The sequence below is a fragment of the Hippichthys cyanospilos genome, chromosome 19 (assembly GCF_059441005.1).
Source record: "Hippichthys cyanospilos isolate Australia breed blue-spotted pipefish chromosome 19, RoL_Hcya_1.0, whole genome shotgun sequence".
NCBI classification, from domain to species: Eukaryota; Metazoa; Chordata; class Actinopteri; order Syngnathiformes; family Syngnathidae; genus Hippichthys; species Hippichthys cyanospilos.
Window position 1 is genome coordinate 11,524,320 of NC_142387.1, and position 22,420 is coordinate 11,546,739.

The 22,420-nt window shown below is 37.2% G+C and overlaps 1 protein-coding gene across 1 annotated transcript in view; it reads left to right on the plus strand.

The window, feature by feature from the left end:
• vstm2a (V-set and transmembrane domain containing 2A) overlaps nt 1-22,420 on the plus strand; it is a 48,104-nt gene that overhangs the window by 21,529 nt on the left and 4,155 nt on the right. Inside the window, exons 3-4 of the mRNA XM_088402322.1 lie at nt 7,956-8,000; nt 12,099-12,435. Coding sequence (XP_088258448.1) covers nt 7,956-8,000; nt 12,099-12,435 — 382 coding nt within the window. The remainder of the gene's footprint in view (nt 1-7,955; nt 8,001-12,098; nt 12,436-22,420) is intronic.

Consider the following 22,420-nt stretch of genomic DNA (forward strand, 5'->3'; position numbering starts at 1 on the left):
ATATATATATATATATATATATATATATATATATATATTTATTTATTAGTGTTATTGTCATTGTATTAGTGTAGTCAACCTTTCTCACTCTCTCTCTTTCTCTCTCTCCCTCTCTCAGAGAGATTTATTATAGTTATCCTAATTATTATTGTTACATACATATATATATATATATATATATATATATATATATATATATATATATATATATATATATATATATATGTGTATATATATAAGTGTTATTGTCATTGTATTAGTGTAGTCAAGAGAGAGACTTTTATTATAGTTATTCTAATTGTTATTGTTTATTATCGTTATGATAATAATGTGAGGCCAGCAGAGAAGGCATTGCTGGCCCTGACGCCCCACCATAATATATATATATATATATATATATATATATATATATATATATATATATATATATATATATATATATATATATATATATATTGGGTCCCAGGGTTGTCTTATCTGTTGAAACCGGGTCAAAACTGTTAAAGTTCGCCGTCCGCTGACCCAAACGAACGCCAAGTCCTAGAGCATCTGTAGTTCATATTAACTTTCTCTAAAATTGTATTCATCGGGGGACTATTCGCTAACAGTGCACTTGCGTGTGTTTATATGTGCAATTGAAGACTTTACATGTAATTAACATATTCCTTGTCATACACCGATGGGCTGTGAAAGGGATTAGTGTTTGCATGTGAAAGGAACTCCTGTCAACTGTGGGCTGTAATTAGGGTTAACAACTGAGCTTAGACCCAAAAACATCTTCAAGCGGGACTCAGTGAGCACTGTAATTAGGCATCCCTTTACAGTTCACCACTGCACTGATTAATGTTCTCTATAACATTACACTTTTTATTCCCCCGTCTCATTGGTATGAAAAGGGTATATTTGCCGCGCCATTTTTTTGTCATAATACGGAACGTTCTAACAAATCCTCTGCCCCAAAGTCTCTCTAAATACATTTTTTTTGCGTGTGTGTGTGTGTGTGTGCCGTTGCTTGGTAATGTTCTTTTATTGTGATTAATTCTCCTCTTTGTGTCTTTTCGTTCAATTTAAGCACAAGCCTAAACGCAGCAAGCGCACAGTGACACGCTTGGATTAAGTATGCCATCCCCTCAAACCCACGGGGAGTAACGGCGCTTTTTGAAACGAAAAGGGAGCCACTTTGAAATGCAAAAAAAAAAAAAAAGAAAAAACATTCCTGGAATGTGGAATGCTTGTGTGTTTAAATAATCAAATAACTCATTCACTTCCAGCCCTGTAAAAATGGATTTGACGTCTATAGCCGTCATTGGCAGTGAATGAGTTAAAAGCTCTTCCGTGAAATAATTGACTATTATTCATAGCAATTAATGCATTTTTTTTTATTTTAAATATAGGCCAGCGACATATTGTGACAATTAGAATAATTAACTCTGACGTCTATAGCCGTCATTGGTAGTGAATGAGTTAACCCTTGTAGCGTTATGCTACAAATTATTACAAATTATAAATTCCTCTGGATTTTTTTTATATCACAAAGGAATCAATGAGAAAGAAACACTCGGGAGCTGAAATTTCCAGCAAATTTAAAAATGCAATGATTATAATCGTTCTATGTGATTGCAGCTGGACGTTTGAGATTTTGGTTGCATAAATAATCATTGTCCAAATTTTGGACCATATAAAAGCATTAAAATCACAATTTCTGAAATGCATTTTAACGACATAAACGACATTGATTTTCCTGTGATTTTTGCAACATTCCATTGAGGTGCAGTCAAACTATCACAGCAAACAGAAAATTCTTTGTTGACTTGTGTTTCAACCATTTTTTTTTCAAAAGTATTTGCTCATATTTTTTTTCCAAAATGAAAGCAAATATTTTCACAATTTCACATTTTGATTCAGCACAATAATCATCAAACTGCTGTCATACAGAAGTAAAGAAATCGGACAATATTTCCAATTGAGAGGCTTGAACTCTGAGCATTTTTCAGCCTTGAAATGATTAATCGAATTTGAAATATAATCAACGATGAAAATTCGGAAGTTTATTTGTTGTAGATTAATTGCTGGACCTGTAGTTCATTTATATTCGGTGAATTGTTTTTTTCTTTCGTCAGTCGAAATGACAAATTCCCAAAAATGTGTTGCTAATTTAGGTAGCTAGCTAGGCATCGCTAGCTAGCACATATTTATTATAATATTATATTATATGGGGAGAAATTTAACGAAAGGAACAATGGCGTGTAAAGTTAGCGCCTATGAAAATACGTATATTAAAAGTGAGAAGAAAGTGCCCTGTTCTACACGGGCAAGTAAGATCGGGTTTTGAGAACACAGCGTGCTAGTGATCCCCCACCCAGCTGTCTTGCCTCCTCTCTTTTCTCTCAATTTGTTAACCCTGAGAGAAGGGAAACCCTTGGCGTTGAGTTCCCGAGAGGAAGAACAATGCTTGCTTTATTCATTCGTTCCTTCGTTCAGGCAGGTCAAGGCTCACATCAAAGCGCTTTCATTAGCTGACGTTTATTATCTGAATCGGGTTCCTGATTAGATTCCAACATGAAACGCCTCATTATAGGCACATTAATTCATTTCTTTGGACAGGTATGCTTGAACTAACGTGGACGTATATCCCAAGATCCTCCGGCCTATTAATTTTTGCCCTCTTTAGCAGAGATTCTTCTTTCCGAGACAAAGTGGGCACAGATTAATAGGCTGAGTCTCAGAAAGCTATATTAACTCATTCACTATACTATATCATAAAGATACAGTAGCTATTAAATAGCTAGCTTAATAGCTAGGTGCCTAAATTAGCTAATTTGCTAGGACGAATTGGGTACACCAGTCAACATAAATAGATAGGCTAGATCTCATGAGTATATATTAATTCATTCACTGTTATATATAATATAAAGCTAGCTAATAGCTAGCTATGTTCAGTAGCTATCTTGCGGCAACAAAATGGACACAGCATTCAACGTAAAAATACTAATAGAATACAAAGCTTAATATTATATATATATATATATATATATATATATATATATATATATATATATATATATATATATATATATATATGCATATAGCTAGCTAGCTAATATATGGCTAGATAGCTAGATAAATAGCTCCGTAAATTGGCTATCTTGCTTAGCCAAAATAGACACAACAGTCGATAAAAATTAATAGGCTAGGTGTCATGAGTGTATATTAATTCATTCACTATATAAATTTAAACTAGCTAATTAAAACTAGCTAATCTTAAGTAGCTATCTTGCAGCAACAAAATGGACGCACCATTCTACAGAAAAATAGGCCAGGTCTCCGAAGAATATATTAACTAATTGTAGTATCATACAAAGCTTGATAATACGCATAGCTAGCAAGCTAATCGATGGCTAGATTGCTAGATATATAGCTATGTAAATGAGCTAGCTTGCTTGGAGAAAATGGACACAACAGTCAACATAAAGGGATAAGCTGCACGTCAGTAGGATATTTAACTCATTCACTGTATTATGCAGTAATGTAAAGCTAGATCATATATAGCTAGCTAGCTACTACCAAAATTAGCTATATAGCTTGACCAAAATAGACACAACAGTCTACAAAAATGAATGGGCTGGGTCTCGGGAGCATATATTAACTCATTAGCTATAATATGAGGCTAGAAAATATATATAGCTAGTTAGCTAAATAATATATAGCTAGATAGCTAGCTACCTAAATTAGCCATCTTGCTGAGACAAAATGGAAATGAACAAAAATGAATAGGCTGCGTCTCATGTGGATATATTAACTCATTCACTATAATATAATACAAAGCTAGCTAATGTATGGCTGGCTAGCTACCTAAATTAGCTATTTTGCTGAGACAAAATTTACGCAAAGTAGAATATCATACTTGTATCAAGATCCTACACATAGACTACTCATGCACTGTCTCTTTTAATATTTTTGATTGATTCTTTGATCACGCATTTAACTAGTCATGGATGTCAATCATCCAGGACTTTCACCGTCATCTAACACTTGTAAAACAATCAAAGAAACAGCGGATTGCCTCATTTCTATTCCAGTTGAAGTCATGACAGTTTTGCTTTATGTGATGATAATTGAGTTTCAGGGTGTCAATGAAGCTTTTTATGCCGGGTAATTGTAGCGCATATTTTACGAGTAGTCAATGAGACATTTTTAACGAAGAATGGCCGAGTGTCACGGTGGACGGGCTTTGCAATGAGGAGACAGAAGATTGAATTTGAGATACTTTTAAGTGCTGCTGGCTTTGACTAAGAACGCACTCATGCAATAATATAGAGAGAACCGTAATGTAAATGAAAAGAGGAAATAATGACTCCACTCGTCCCTAAGTCACTGAAATTTCACCATCTCGGGGAACATGCGCTACCAAAGAGAAGAAATAGACCTCATTCACCAAGTTTCGAACAAAAATATCTCTTTTAGATGACGTGAGTTTATTTATTTGTTTTTATATGATGATTAAAGATGAATCCCATGACCCCGGTACATTGGAGCTCCTCAGTGCTTTGACGTGCATTCATTTGAAACAACTAAATGGCATGATCATTTTGAATCACAATTTCTGAATGCCCAACGTAGCATATAACGTGCAAAGGTTATATTTTTCTGAAAGCGGGACAAGGAATTGGTAGGTAGAATATAAGCAGTAACGTCATAGATTGCTAGCTAGTTAATTTAAGGATAGATAGGTAGGTAGGTAGGTAAGTAGGTAGGAAGGTAGGTAGGTAGATAACTTCTGTAACTATCTAGCTGGCTAATCTTAGATAGATAGATAGGTAGGTAGTAAGGTAGGTAGCTAGGTAGATAACTTCATTAACTATCTAGATAGCTAACCATAGATAGATAGGTAGGTAGGTAGGTAGGTAGGTAGGTCGGTAGATAACTTCAGTAGTTATATAGCTAGCTAATCTTAGGTAGATAGATAGATAGGTAGGTAAGTAGGTAAGAAGGTAGGTAGGAAGATAACTTCTGTAACTATCTAGCTAGATAATCTTAGATAGATAGATACATAAATAGATAGGTAGGTAGTAAGGTAGGTAGGTAGGTAGATAACATCAGTAACTATCTAGATAGCTAAACATAGATAGATTGGTAGGTAGGTAGGTAGGTAGGTAGGTAGTTCGGTCGGTCGGTAGATAAGATAACTTCAGTAGCTATATAGCTAGCTAATCTTAGATAGGTAGATAGGTAGGTAGGTAGGTCGGTAACTTCAGTAGCTATCTAGCTACAGTAGCTAGCTAAGCATAGATAGATAGATAGATAGATAGATAGATAGATAGATAGATCTAACAGCCTGTTAATGCTCGATCTAGATAGATAGATAGATAGATAGATAGATAGATAGATAGATAGATAGATAGATGCATACTTAAAGCTCCTATCACACAGATGGGCGAACTTTGGCAATTTTCTGGAAAGGTAGGTTTTGATCTCTTCGGGTTTTGTTCAAGGTCACAACTCCACTTCAGACGTTCTAAAACATTGTCTACCAGTTCTTCCAAAAGCGCCTTGTGAGTTTGAAGCAAGCATGATGAATCCCTGACGTGAACATGCATTCGCTACCTACATCAACACTTGCAAATGTTCATATCTCAGTGGGATAGGGGCTTTAGCAGACACAATGGACACAACATTCAACGTCCGTAGCATATCGGATCCAATCCGAGCTGTACCGAATGAAACCGTTCCCCTTTTCAAATCGAAGCGTCCTTCACTGGTTTTGCGCCCTACGTATCGAAAACCGTACTAAATCGCCTTCTGCGGAGACATGTAAACCCCTGTTGAACATCCGCAGTGTATGTTGCATCACATTTAAGCAGGTAGAGAAGTTCCCCTCCAGTGAAATGCTTTATCCTTCTCAGGTGACAAATATAGACTGCACAGCCAGCCCATAAAACTACTGTGAAGTTTGTAAAGGGGGAGGCTGAAATTAATGACATGAAACGGTCTAATGCCACGGCAGAGGGCAATGAATTATGCTTCCCCATTAAAGACATCTCTTCAATACAATAGAGTATGTCAGGTCCATCTGTGAAATCAAGATGTAAGAGTCACACTACATGCGAGCAGAGAAAGCTGGATCCAGCAGTAATTCTGCTCATTAATCACCTGTCCATAGCGCATCCTCCAGAGAGCAGCGCTGGTTTCTCCATGCTAATTACAGCAGTTGAAGGAGTGTTCGCTGCAGCAAATGCTCATAAGTAGCCATCTTTATCCTTCTATTGCCCTTCTCTTCTCATTCCAGTCATGGAAGGCATTAGACGGTCCTCATGTCCTCCCTCATTGCCCATACCCGTTCGACTTTATCACAGGAACTCCTCTTACCAGGCATGACTCACATCCATCGTATAGCCGACGTAACAAAAAAAACGGAACGGTAATGCTTCTAAAAGCAATGCAAAGCAGAGTGAGTAGTCAAGAATTGTGCTGGCATGGCGCAAAAAGAATTTTTACTACTTTTCATGCTTTTATTATTGTCATAAGCTTTATTCGGTAATAATACTTTTACTGCAGACACTGATGGCATTGAGGCACAGTTCCTCCTCTGGAAATATTGTCTCACGGAATCCTTCTTTGAAGGTCTTTTTTTGTTGTTTCTACAGTGTGTGAGAATAGGTCTACTGTCAAAGTCTGCCTTATATTTTGATGTCAGTTGGTGCACCTTATAATCTTGTTTACCCGATAACCTGGTGTGCCTTTTATCACAACGTTCTTGTAATCCTGTGTGTCTTATATCCTGGTGAATTTTATAACCCACTGCACCTCGCGTCTTATTTTCTGGTGTGTCTTATCACCTGGTGCGCTTTATATCCCGGCGCTATTACCTGGTGCGTGTTATATCCTTGTGCGCCTTATAACCCGATGCATTTTATAACCTGGTTTGTCATATAACCTTGCGCACCTTATATCCCAGCACATCTTGTGCCTTAGTGCATCTTATAACCCCGTTCCTTATAACCCGGTGCACCATATATTCCATTGCACCTGATATTCCCGTATATGTAACATTTCTCTGCGTATTGGTACACCTCATCACCCGGTGTGCCTGATAACTCAGTGCACCTCAAATCCAGCTGTTCTTATAACTCTCTACACCCTATATCCCGATTCATTTTATTACCCACAGCGCCTTTTGCATTCTGGTACGCCCTTTAACTCGATCGCCTTATAACCTGGTGTGATTTATGTACTTTATAACCCAGTTTATTTTATAACCCGTGTGCATTTTATTCCAGTGCGTCTTATATCCCTGCGTGCTTACAAACCTGTACGCCTTACATCCCGGTGCACCTTATACCACCTGTACCTTATAACCTGGTGCGTCTTATTGTGGTGCGCCTTATAGGCCAGTCCCATCTAACCTGGTGCACCTTATATCCCGATACACTTTTTACCCCGATGTTTCTTAAAACCCGGTGCACCTTATATACTGGCCTACCTTATATCCTTATGTGCTTTATAACCTGGTGCATCTTATAACCCGGTGTGCCATATAACTGTTGATTAAAACTGAGCCATATGCCATCACAAAAAATACAGTTCTATAATAATTCTGTGAGGTTAGGGTAACTCATGCACTGCTATTGACAGCTATATACATCAAAGACCTTTTTTTTACAGGGCCACTCACGGCTGTAAAAATAACCAAACAAACAAACATAAAAATCCATTTTAACGGGGCTGGCAGTGAATTGGTTAATAAGATGGGTACATTAGAGGGGAGACTGTAATTATGCCATGTGCTCCAATAGCTTATGCAATGGCATTATCGAGGGATCTTTTTTAAATGAAATGTAATGTTTGTCAATAATAATAGGGTTATAGTTCAATTTAGTCCAAGCAAACGTAGCCATTACTGGTGACACGGATTGTCCGCTTCCACAATTCTAATCGTCTTTCTTTCTTTGTTACAGATGGAGATAACGCCGGAGCCTGATGATGAGGGGACAAAAATAAGTGTAAGTCCAAAACCATTAAGCCAGTGCTTCTCAAGGTCCAATTATGATTTCAGTCAGACTAGTAATTGGCAGAAATTGGACAATTTAGAAGTACTCGGATCCTTGAAGTTGAATGGTTGCGAGGGGTGGGAAAAAAAAATCATTCACTGCTTGTTGATTATTTTCTATGTTGTAATGATAATGAGAGAATATAGAAATTCTCCAAAAAAGCAGTCCAGCTCCATTAAATTCGCCATGGTATGGAATGGTTATTTCTATTGTGGGAAATCATAGGGTGTCAAATTGACAAATACTGCACTGAATGTGCTTTGACCTAGCAAACGTGCAACATATTGAAATCCGGTTAATCGCGTAAATTGGCTAACAAACCTATGAACCAGCTTGTGACAATGCACAGCTGTAATCCCTTCAATGACAGAATCTGACAGCTGTCCAGTGCAGCGTCATCATCCTTTGGCAGCGTCTCATCAAAGTGTGAGTTGAGGCCAGCCCGGCCGGTGAAAAAACGTCAACCGTTTTTGGTCATTTGTCAACGTCAAGGCCCGTTTATAGCTTTTCTATTACAGTGGCCTATTAATGTGGTACCTCTCCTTACGAATGCCTCTTATTACAAAAAAATCAGGTAACGAAACGTCTCTTTTGAAAAACATGATCTCTAGTTACGAAATAAAATTCAGGACACAAAAGAGGAAATATTTTGCGTATAATAATGAGATGCGAGAAACCAGCCCTCTCTCGAGAAAGACTATAATGTAAAAGATCACAACTAGCAGTCGTCTTTTCTAATGAGGATTTCCTATGGTTCCTACGATACATTTGCATAATTTCTTGAGACACCTGCTTGTCTGCAAACAAGAGACACAGTTCTTTTCTCTATTTTCTGTGGTCTTACACTTTGCACCAACAGTACACACCGTAGTACTAACAAACGTAAAACTGATATTAGCTACAGCTAATATTGTACATTTTCAAATAAAAATATTTCTCGAATCGCAAGTGAACTAGCATGTTGTTCCGTCTGACGTTAGCGTGACATACAGGAAGAACTTCACATGACCTTAAACTAAACTAAACTAAAAGTTAATTACACGCTTAAAATTATCCTCAAATAAATATTGCTGCTGATGTGGACGTGTAAATGATGCCTCGATCACTGGAAATGCAAAATAATAAACGTACAAATAAAAAGACGTACACAAACTTGTTTGCGTGGACCACCAATACGCTAGCGCCATCTCAAGGCAAACAAATGAACTATGTTCATATTATCAACTGCTACAATGTATGTTATGCATATAAAAGATTTAGGAACTTTTTTTGGGGGTAAGGCTTGGAACGAATTAGGCTATTGACATGTAAAAAGCGTCTACTTAAGAAAAATTCACATTGCGAAATGGACTTCTTGAACAAATTAACTTTATTAGTAGAGTTACCTCTGAATATCTTTTTTTTCTTACTCATTCACTACCATTGATGACTATAGACATCAAACATCGATTTTAACGAAGCTTAGCTCACCCATAACCATTGACAGTTATACCGTTCCCCACTCAAATGAAATGAATCCACCCCTGCTTCCGAAGTCCACCAACGTCTATTTTTAAACAACGGGATTCCGTTATTTTATATCTGAAAAGCTGCCGGTCAAGGATGAACTTGTACAGCTTACCCGTCTTAGCCCAGAACTCAATCCTCACCAGGCAAGGAGCCATAAAACAAAATATATAAATAAAGTGTCTTCTGTAAATACAACCAACCCAGCAAATACAAAGAATTTAATCACTACAGAAAGGTGCTACAGCACCACACGGAAGAACTGAGAGGTGATCATTACTTCGCCCGAAAAAAGCGAGAGCTACAAGATTGTTTCAAAGACGGAAGGATTGGATTGCAATAATCTTGGGGGGATCGCTTGCATATGAGTCAAAAGACATTCCTAAAGGCCATTCACCCCAAAAATATGGAGAAGATTCATTTTTTATGTCAAGAGATCTTCACGATATTTGGACTATGTGTGCCCCTCAGTTGGATAATGATTCATGCCAAAGTTGTAGGTAATGGGGACCAGGTGCACTTTTTCGACCTTAGGTGGCGCTGCAGAGCTATTTTTTTTGCATTGTTTTGGGAAACACAAAAATATCAAATTTTTCACCGGGCCCAACAAATGTGCAAATTTTGGTGACTTTTCGTGCATATTTAGGCCCTCAAAAATGGAAAAGCGCTGCACAGTAAATAATAATAATAATAGAAATGTGAAATAAGAGAAATGTGCTAGGCTGCTCACCCAACCAATCCACCGAAAACATTCTTGCTGTTAAAACAGTCTGTTTAACCCCTTAACACAGGGCCCATTACACAAAAAGACAATCAGTGTGGCAAACAAAGCAAAGTGGCTAAATCAACACTTGAAAGGCAATTACTGACAGAAACGGGAAGAAACTGAAACACCGGGGAAAATAAAGCAAGGAAACCCTCAGCTCAATTCCGAGCACAATGGTGTAAAGTTGACCTCTGTGGAATTAGAGTTCACGTGTGTATGTGTGATCCATTTTGGACATTTACCTGGGCTGCTTAGATCGGGGAAAAAAACGTAAAAGAAAATTCCTGAGGCTTTGTTACTTTGATAATGAGATTGCTACCATGAAACTGCACAAGAAAAGCAGAGCATGTGGTCTTTCGAATACTCAGATAGTCAGTGTTTTAGTTTTCGATATCAGACTTGGACGGTTTCGAGAACACTTTTTAAGGGTCTTGAATCTCGTCTCAGGATCCAGGGCATTTTTACATTTGTTTTAGTCTTGACCTGGGTAGTCCCAGCATTTTTTTTCCAAGACCTGTTGAGACCAAGCTAGTATTACCGTATTTTCCGCACTATAAGGCGCACCTAAAAGCCTTAATTGTTTTTAAAAAGCTGATGGTGCGCCTTATCATCAGGTGCGCCTTATATATGGATCAATATTGAGATTGGGATTCATATATGGGGAATGAAGTGCTAAAGTAAGCTTTACCTGTTTATTTTGTGTGTTTATAGTTGGTCATATTAACATTGAGTTATTATGCTATTGAGAGTTTAGAGTTATTTTTGTTATTACTTTGAGTATTACTATATTGTGATTGAAAAAGTTTTAAAATATGTCATTAATTGAGGGTGCGCCTTATAATCCGGTGCGCCTTATAGTGCGGAAAATACGGTACTTTAATCAATGATAAATTGATTAATGGAAAAGAATTGTGTCTTTCCACTACTTCAAATGCACCATAGTAGAGTCTTTTTTTGTTGCATTTCTAGAAAAAAAACATATGAGGCATTGTATTTTTTTTTTTTTTTTTGGGGGGGGGGGGGTTCTTTGACCAGTCATTGTCTTTCTGGTCTGAAGTTCTGAGTATGACTACTTCAAGTAGTGAAATAAATACGAAACAGTCAACGTTGTAAGAAATAATTCATAATTTGCTGTATGCATGTGCAAAAAACGGCATCTATATTAGAACCTCGCTGATGATCCACAGATGCATGCGGCATACACTCAATAGCAACTGATTTTCTAACAACTTCTTCCTAAGGAGCTAATCAACGGAATGTAGAGGAAGGATATTATTTGCATCAAATTGGTTCCAGTCATTCAATCATACCACTGTTGCTGGTAGCCATTTTTTCTTTCACGACACTGGTAGTCTCGCTTTGCTTACTGTGGCGAACAATCTTCTTCAGCATGGCCATTTTAGAAGCTGAATAAATGGACAGGTCGGATACAGTTTTAGATGTCAGTTAATGCATTGATTGCCAATGATGGCTGTCGATGGCAGTGAACGGTTTAACATATATAACTTTACCTTTTCTGAAACAACGATGACTTTGTTATGACGGGGTTCCGACCAACGGATAAGTGAAAACTGTAGTCTAAGTGTCCTGGAGAGCTATAAGGAAACTAGAAAAGACCTGAGTCGTAATATTTGCTTTCATTCATTGGTTTATTTATAACACCTGTCTCTTTTAAAACCGGTGGATTTTACCAAATGGTAAACGGTAGCCAGCATGTTGACCCAAACGTCCTGCTTTTCAGTGTAATGAAATGTATCCACCCCTGCATATTTTCACAGACCGTCAAAGTGCAGGGCAATGATATCTCCCACAAGCTCCAGATCTCCAGAGTCAGCAAGAGCGACGAGGGTTTGTACGAGTGCCGGGTGACACAGGCCAACTACGGGGAGATTGTGGATTACAAAGCCCAAGCTTGGCTGAGGGTCAACGCCTCCGCCAGAGCAAGACGTCCATTGCAGCCGCCCAAGAAAAGCTCCCCTCTGCACCTGACAGACAAGAAACCAAGAAAGTCCGTCTCATCTTTGGGCCAAGACGGTATGAGTTCAGATCAGAGGGTGGATTCCTCATCGTCTTCTCACACATCCTCCAACACGGATAAACACCATCCCAGCTCAGGTATATAAATGAGGAGATTGTTGTTTATTTACTGTGTTTTTCCAACTATATAGCGCAGTCTCAATATGCAGATGTTTTTTTTTTCCACATTTCTAATTAGAAAGTGCTTGCGGTTATCAGGCGCATGGGGGACATACCGAAAGCACATTTCCACATATTAAGCAATGCGAACAATTACAAACAAATTTCGGAAATCATGAGAAATTTAAATGATAAAAGACAAACTGAAAGAGGACATGCATAAATAATGGTGCGCCTGAGTACAAAGGTGCAATATCAGTTTCGGAGAAAACGTAGGGATTTTAAGTATATCTGAAAATTACGGTAAGTATTTGCACCTTAATGCTCATGAGAACCGTGAAGCTGTACATACGCAACATGAATTATTATTAGCAATTAAAAGAGGTAAGACTCCCCATTTATTTCTTTCGATGTATTTAAAGTCGGCTCGGTCTGGCAAAAGTAATTGGACTCATCTGAGTCATGTTATACATATATTTTTTAAATGATACCCATTGGAATTGTTGGCACTTTTCGGAGAGAATGGGAATTCTCTCTAGTGTTTGACTCTATCCTGCAAAATTTTGAATAATATTTTGTTTCTTCATTCTGCTATTCAGCGAGCTTGCAAATAAGTCAAGCAATTGGACACGTTTTAACGGTAATTCTTTCATTGTCATTCATGACTATAGACGTCAAAGATCCATTTCTACTTGGCGGGTTGGCAGTGAATCAGTTCAGGTCTACTTCTCAATATTATGGTCCTAGAGTTCCTTAAAGTTGAGCCGAAAGGACCGCAGTCAGCTTAACTGCATACATTAATAGACAGACCGACGGTAGCGACGCACTAAATCAATTGAGTCATTTCCATAAAGCTTCCAGGAAAGGAACCAAATTCGATATATTCACAGTTAAAATGACTTAATTTCCCAAATTACACGAGCAGGCACGGGGAAAACAGTCGTAGGTCAAAGTCACAGTGAGAGTCTTGATCAAGCTGAAAGGATAGTGTGCATAGGTGCAGAAAATACGAACAAAGGGAGCTCTGTGTGCTCTGATTAATGCATGTCTCACGCTTGAGTCCGGGAGAACAAAATGGAAATGTCTCCGTTCGAAGTGATTCCACACTTCAGTCATCCAGATGAAACCAGAGTGATTATCTATGTGCGTATGGATACCCTCCAAATGAACTCTGAAATGATATAAATTGAGATCTCCGCACTTGGCTCCTCTCTGGTTATACAAATAAAGTACGGAACTGTATTTTTCGGACTATAAGGCAAAGTGTAAGGTTCGAAGGTGCGATCTCAAAGAGCAGGTCTATTTTGGGGATTTCTATATACAGGGTGCACCGTGTTATAAGATGCACCGTGTTACAAGGCACACCTTGTTATAACGTGCTTATTAAAGGAAACAAAATGGTACGGCAAATAAGTCTGTTTAGTCAAAACCGTTTCTAGATTGGGCCCTATTAATGCATTTTTACTAATCGAAATCTAAAGGGACATATTTATTATTGATATTGATAAACAGATGTAAAGTACTATATATTTTTGGGCTGTGTAACTAGTAAGGAATTTAACAATATTTGAAATGCCGGTATCTAAAGATATACCGGTTATAAGATGCAAAATATGCACCATGTTATTCGACATATTAAATGCGAAGGGAAACAAATCAGTAGAGCAAATAAGTCACGTTATTCGAATCTATTTCTAGATTTAGCCCAATTAAAAATGCATTTGTGTTCATCAACAGATATAGAGCGGCGTTATTTTTCCAACGATGTAAATTGGAAGTAATTTAATTATAATAACTGAAAAGCCAACATCCATACATGGACTTGTTATAAGGCGTGATGAATTCTAAGGGTCACCGGTTATAAAGTGCACCGGGTTATACGACGCATTACCACCTATTAAGGTAAACAAACTAGTGCAGCAATTAAGGAATTTTATTCCAATCCATTTCTCGATTCAGCACTAATAAAATTGCTGTTTCCGGAAAAATGTAAACTACCATATTTTTCAGAAATTAAATAGGAAGGGTTCTAAATGTGAAAAGCCGCGATCTCCAAGGAAACCAGTTATGAGGCGCACCAGGTTATGCCGCATTATTGTTCTGTCAAACTTTATTCAATTTGAATTCCACATCCACCTGATAATAGGCAATATTGTCTATTTTGGGATACATCCGTTTTTTGGTTTGTTTTTTTGATTCATTGGGAAAAGAAGTTTCAACTTCTGCTTTCCGCGCCAAATACTTTTTGAACAAGGTGCCCTTGTGCGTCTGAATATGATGCGATGAGCTTTGGATTCACAAGTCAATTCGCTCATCGCGATATTCTACGAGCGGCGGCTCGGGATTGTGAACGGCATAAAAGCAATCAAGGCAGACACTTGCCTTTGTAAACAAGCGAATAACCGTCGTCTGGAACAGATGGCGAAAGCCGCTCTCGTACATCCGAGATACAATGGGCATGCCGGGGCATAATCATTCGGCCTATAAGAAGCCATGCCGGAAGTTATCCAACATTATTATCGCATCCGTTGAGCGAGAAGGTTTCTTTGTGTCGTCCGTTTTTACCCAAGGCCGCTCGTCAACAAGGCGAACGAGTTCATACCAGACGATCCGCGATTATGCTTTGAGTATTAATTACGTACCTCTGAATTTGTCCAGGGTAAATGGAGTTATGTTTGTTTATTTGTGTCCACGGTAGTGGACAATGGATCTCAGGAGGATGCTCCATAGGATGCTCAAAACACTAGAAATTCGACGTAGCTGAACGTATCGTTGCAACTAAAAATGATTTGGATTATCGAATAATCTTTCGATTGAATCTCGTTTATTTATTTAAATTGTGTTAAAAAAAAATCATTCTAAGAATAAAGCCAGAATTCTAAGAACAAAAAGATTGAGACTTCTGAGGATAGTCAGAATTCTTAGAATAGAACGATTCAGCATTCTGAGAGTCAAGTTTGAATTCTGGCATTAATGTATGACTGTTCTCAGGATCTATTTTTTTTATTTACACGCTTGGCAAAATGATCATTTAGAGAACAAAGTCAGAATTTGGTTTTAATATTTGAGTTTAAAATGATTGAAAATTCTGAAAATACAGTTCTGAATTTAGAGTTCAGACTATTTTAAGATTTTTCACTCTGAGAAAAATGAGAATTCTAACTTCAAAGTGAGGATTTTGACTTTGCTCAGAATTCTGACAGTTTCCTTAGAATTCTCTTTTTTACTTTACACACGAATCAAAGTGAAAATTCTAAGAAAAAAATAGTATTATGATATTAGGAAGAGTTCTGACTTTCGGGATCATTTTGAATTAATGCTCAGAATTCTTTATTTTATTTACACCCTTATTAAATTGAGGATTCTCAGAATAAAATCAGAATTCTGAGATTAAAAAACGAGTTTTGAGAAAAGTAAGGTTTCTGACTAGAGATAATTCTGAGAAATAAGTCAAAATTCTGAGAGTAAAAAACTGACAGTTCTTAGACCTGAGTTTTAACATTACTGAGAATGCAAAATAATTTTCTCAGAATGAATGCACTCAGAATGAAACGCTTATCAAAGTGTGAATTCTGAGAATAAAAATGAATAATCTGAAAATAGTTTATACTGTTGTAAGAATTCTGACTTTTTTTTCCATTTTTTCTTTACACAGCAATCAAAGTGAGAATTCTGAGCATTAAAACCATGAGAATTATGAGAATAAAATCAAAAATCTCACTTTTAAGTTAGTTTGAATCCTGAGGATAGTCAGAATTCTCATTTGTCAGAACGATGAGCATTTGAAAGGCAGAATTCTGACATAAATGTGAAAATCCTGCTAGCCTTTTCTTTTTCTTCGAAAAATCAGAAATCTCACTTTTAAGTTAGTTTGAATCCTGAGGATAGTCAGAATTCTCATTTGTCAAAACAATGAGCATTTGAAAGTCAGAATTCTGAGATAAATGTGAAAATCCTGCTAGCCTTTTCTTTTTTTTTCGAAAATCAGAAATCTCACTTTTAAGTTAGTTTGAATCCTGAGGATAGTCAGAATTCTCATTTGTCAGAAAGATGAGCATTTGAAAGTCAGAATTCTGACATAAACGGGAAATTCCTGCTAGCCTTTTCTTTTTCTTCGAAAATCAGAAATCTCACTTTTAAGTTAGTTTGAATCCTGAGGATAGTCAGAATTCTCATTTGTCAGAACGATGAGCATTTGAAAGTCAGAATTCTGACATAAACGTGAAATTCCTGCTAGCCTTTTCTTTTTCTTCGAAAATCAGAAATCTCACTTTTAAGTTAGTTTGAATCCTGAGGATAGTCAGAATTCTCATTTGTCAAAACGATGAGCATTTGAAAGTCAGAATTCTGACATAAATGTGAAATTCCTGCTAGCCTTTTCTTTTTCTTCGCTGACCCCCTCCCGGAGAAACCAACCACAGAAGATATTACTCATATTTATTCATTGCAAACTCAAACCCGACTAAGCCTTACCGCCCCCAGCTAATCCGTACAATGGTAAACTGAATAAAACTGGACCACCGTGTGAAACCGTGGCTTCCTTCATCATTTAAACCCACATCTAATACAAATGTTATTCTAACACTTTACTGCCAAATTAAAAGCAATATTTCCTTTTTATAGTCACATTTGCAGTCACATTCTTTTCTTATTCAACTCGTCAAAGTACACCCGCCCTTGTACTGTGATAGTCTACATTTTTTTATCCTCGGGAGATTAAATTCTCATTACCTCCACATTTTTCATTTCTTTCCCTATCAAACTAATTTCAGTCATAATTTTACTGGCCCACCTTTAAATGCCAATCATTTCCCCAGCGGGTCAAGGCAGTTTCAACATGAAGTCACTCACGCTCCGGGCTGGAAAAACCTCCCGCACCCCAAAGCAAAACGCGGATAGATTATTTTTGAACGATGGAAACAAGTTCAATCAACCCCGGGGGCTTCGGTGTCGTAGATTATCAGACGGGAACGTTATGCTGACAACTATGTTGCGGCGCGTGTTTGACGCTGATAAAATGTGTCTCTGTGCCGTGCACGCCCACCTAACGGGAAGACAGGTGTGACTGTTGAAGTTTTTATCACGTCCCGGGTTTAGGTTCTAGGAAGATGAGGATCTTGCGATGACATTCAAACTGTCGAGGAAAATGCAATTTTCCTATTCTGGGGTTTTTAAATGGGACATAGTGCTTGGTATTGCCGATTGAAATCGTATCGCGATACGGATCGCAATGTATTGAAAACACGCAGAAAACATTTTGATGGAATGGAGAAATTCTTTGGAGTATTTTTCGTTGACATCTTACGTTAAAGGTTCTTAAAAAAAATCAGCATGTTCACGTATTTTCATTTTGAGCACGCCCTTGACTGTGTTAATATTTGAAGTCAGAAAAAAAACGATAAATATCAGTACTAAGATTTCGCCTACCTAATTTAAGATGTGCGTATTCAGAATTACACGTACTGAAGTAATAATACACATCAGTACAGCGTGGCGTCTTGAAATAAATACCGTCAAATCTCGGGTTCCCTGGTACTCGACCTACGCTGTTTTCACATTACGACGACTGAGAGTTTTTCGCCATTTTGTCCGCAGTAGCCCACCGGTGTCATTTGTGCGCCGTAATTTTCTCTGTATCCTCGCCGTTTTTAACATCACACCCCCAAAAATGAAATCTTCTAGCGATTGGTTCAACCAAGACGACAGCGATGACGGAATATGACGGAAATTAAGCTGAATATCAGAAAAAAGATCGGAGAAAGGCGCAACGTCAGCGGGCATCGGTAAAGCCATAAGTTTCAGTCACTTAAGAGCAAGTCCGTATTTTACCCTCACCCTCTTCCGTGTGAAATATTATACATGTATTTGGACACTTATTTCAAAATTTAGGGGCTGTTTAGGGGTCTTAACGAGTTAATTCCGATTTACACGGAAATTTCAGTACTTTGCCAGTGTGGGAACGGAACTCGTTCGTAAACTTGAGGCCTGCCTGAATGGAAATTTCTATTGTGGAATATTTTTGCCTTTTTGGTAAAAAAGACAAAAAGATCATTAGAATTCATGTATCAAATACTTTGTTATAATGAAATATTACCACGATAAGGTATGTCAAAATTGATACATTATGGCTTGGAAACTTCGTCTTACTGCGATACACACAGTTGGTATTGCAATATGTCAACAATATCGATGTCTAATACACAGCTTTCAAATTGTTCCCCTATAGATTTAAAAAAAAAAAAAAGGCGACCATAAGAAAATGAAACCTTTTGTATATCTTTCACAGTTGAGCACGGATGAGTCATCTTGCCAGTTAGAAATGTCAAAACAGCTATTTAAAGCGTCCCTATTCTTAACCTGATGAATGTCATGCCGCTTTGTCAGTTTCCGCACATCGCATCGTTTCTGACTCAGACTAGCTGTAAACAAACATTGTGATTCAAGCTATAAAATTGAATGCGGTAGCTGAATTGATCTTGTGTGGGTTTAACACGTCAATGGAACTGATTTGCGATTACTAAGAGCCGCCATTGTTGGAGAATTTCGAGGCGCGACGATTAATGAGCGACTAATCAGTTACCAAATTAATCAGTTGATATTTTTGGTAATCAATGAATTGTTTCTAGATGGAAAATGGTCAGAATACGTAAAATTTCAGCTTCTTGGTCAACCATTTCGTCGGCGCCTCCGGGCCCCTTTCCGTTATCGTAAATCCACCATTTTTTCCGATTTTACATGTTTTGCTAGTCTGTCAAGTGTGTTTCCGTCAGTCACCAACCGACAGGAAGTCCGTTGATCCGACGACGAATTGCCCAACTGCCGCTGACTGACGAACGCAACGACGGACAAAAACACGATTTCCGTCAATGCATTTTTCATCGTTTTTATGTTTTCTCATCACTCGTCGTTCAATTTTAACGCTTTACTGTGCACACGCAATGACAGACAAAACCCCACTTTTTGTCAATGCTTAGTACATCTAATTTTTTTTTCGTTTTAAATTCGTGAATTTGAAATTTAAAGTATGCAAAGCGGGTACCCGTACAATGACAGACAAAACCCCAACTTTCCCTCAATGTTTAATTTTTCTTTTATTTCGAAGTTTTTTGTCATCTGTCATTTTAGAAGCATACAAAAAGTCTGATCGATAACAAGCAACAATTATAAACAAAATTAGCAGCCAAAACATTAAAAAAAATCATGCAAATTGCGCATTTTCTTCAGTCAATTTACAAAAAGTATTCTCAATAAAGATATGTAAATAAAACCGTTTTTCTATTAAAATCCGATTCTCACGCGACAAAATATCTTCAATAAAATGTTTAGTTTTCCTATCATCGCTTTTATGAAATTTTTCACATACAACTAACAGTTTTAAAAAGCTCTTTTTCTTCTTGCTGTCAACTGAAAATAATATCACATGTGCTGAAGAATCACAGCTCAGCTTGATGAAAACTGAGCCGTGATTGGCTATTATCCGTGCCTTGAGCACAGTTGGTCTTTTTCAGTCGGCCGTAAATGGGGAAAAAAAACGTTTTTTTTAAAGGTATTCCTCATTCGGGAAATAATTTTATCATCAAATTGATTATAGACAAAATATTATTTTTTTTCTACCGTTCATTAAGTCAAGTGATGAAAATAGATGTCAAAATGATGATCCGCAGCAAAATGGGCAAGTTGGGGGGAAAAAAATGTCATTTGATGCTGAAATTGCCTTGCCAACAGCACTTATATTTTATTGACATTCACATGACTCCTGTGTCAGATGGAGAAATGCTTCTAAATGGCAATTTGTCCGGGGAGACCATTTTCTTTGTCGTCCGAAATGAACTCGGAAGTGTCATGTGGGGTTGAGGTCCAAAACATGACTTTATTAAATCTCCAAACCATATCTTTCCCTTACAATACATAAACATACCATCATTTCCCCAAATATAAGATTGGATCCACCCTTAATTTGGGGGTCAAATTCTGGTATTTTCTATTAAACCGTGTATTGGGCGCACCAATACTTTTGCAACAATCTAAAAACCATAGCAAAAAAGGATAAATATAATCTTCCTAAAATCTTCATAGTTTCTTGTGTTCATGTCCGTAATTATATATTTGTGGCATGTTAAGTGTGTTTCAGATTTCCCACATTCTGAGTGGTCACTGAACGCCTCTCCAGTGTAATGTAGAATTCACAGTTAATTTTCCTTTTCCTCGTGACACAGCTCGAGTTCATTTTTCTATAAATACCGAAAGTTGAGCAGCATCCGTGTTTCACTAAATTCATGATTGTGTGATTATGCCAAAAGTTCACATTTAATAAATGTGTCAAATGGAATACATTTTCGTGTTCTCTAACCAGTGCACTCTTAATTGAATCAGCTGGAGATAGCATAACTTTTTACATGATCCTCTCCGATTTAGTAATATTTCTCTGCGGGAACAAGTATGGACTCGTACGTTGGTTCAGTCTGCTCGCTTCTTTTCTTTTTCTGCTAACAGCCAACTGACGTCCACTTGACTTGTCCCGTTATGGTAATTATTTTATTATAATTTTATCATATAATTAATTTTATTATCATTTATAATTTTATGATATAATTTATTATTATTATTATATTATATATTAGATAATTTTATAATTATTTTAGGTAAGAATACAACCTAAAAATGCACATTAAAATGTGTATGAAAACACAAACTTTGTGGCTTCCAGATCAATATTCCTAAATTGTGTCAAAAATAAAATCTAAATCTAATTATTAAGTTATCTTTTGGGAATTACGAGAATTACTTCACTTTGCCTGTTTCGTTTGACTCGGCAGACGAGGATTTAGGATTAGACGTGGGCAAAAAACACCGAGACTGGAAACACGCCAAGCCTGATTATGAAAAGTACTTGCTCATAACTTCTTCACGTTAGTTCGTTTGAATTAATTTAGAGGGCAGGAAAGTTCACCTCTCCAGCATCCCAAAGCTAACATTTTCTCCTCTTGATTCTGACCCGCTTATCATTCGGCATACCCTTTATTTATTTTGTGACCTGAGAGGTTTGGACTCTTGCTGGTAAATATGCATGATAGACTTTTTTCTTTTCTTTTGTTTTTCTTACAAGACAGACGCCTAACAAACAAGCAAAAATGAATCAATCTGGACACTGTTTTGTTTGTTTGTAAGGAAAAGCAAGAAGGTCCGTGGGTCAGTTTGACCCGGGATGTATTTAGTCACCCATATCTGTCCAAAATGCATAAAATCATAATCCAATGTTTTCTTTTAAACAGTGATTTATGGTTAGTTTCCAAAAATAGCAATGGTGTATCTGGGTCAATTTGACCCGGAGGTGTGTGCATTTATCCAAAAGTGTTCAAAATTTTGTTTATGTTTGGAAAAACACTCACAAACAAAAGCACCACTCAGCTTCCACTTGCATCTTCCTTCTGTACCTCCAAAATAGTAACATCTCGGGTCAATTTGACCCGATGTTATTGTTTATTTATCCAAGAGTTTCAGATTTATATTTTGTCTACATGTATAATCCTGTGAACTAACATACCTCTTGGTTTCTCACTCAGAAACAGTAATGATATTCTCGGGTCATTGTGACCCGAGGTTTCCTTCTTTATAAAAAAAAGTTGCAAAAAATTAACAAAAAAAGTCTTGCATACGAATTATATTTTAATTATTGTCATTATCAGCCAAATAGAACTTAAAAACTATAACTTTTCAAATGGGTCAGTTTGACCCACAACATAACAGGAGGTTTAACGAGTTGAGCTAATGAAACAAAAATGATTTATTTGTGTCCAATGTAGTGGACATTAGTTTTTGGTCCATATCTGTTGACTCATTGGTGCTACCCTTCTAAGTCCTATTGTCCTCAGTCAAGGACATCCTGGCCTTTCCAGTGACATTTTATGCATTTGGTTGGGATGCAATTGACTTTTTTGTCCTAGCTGAGACAAAATGGACACAA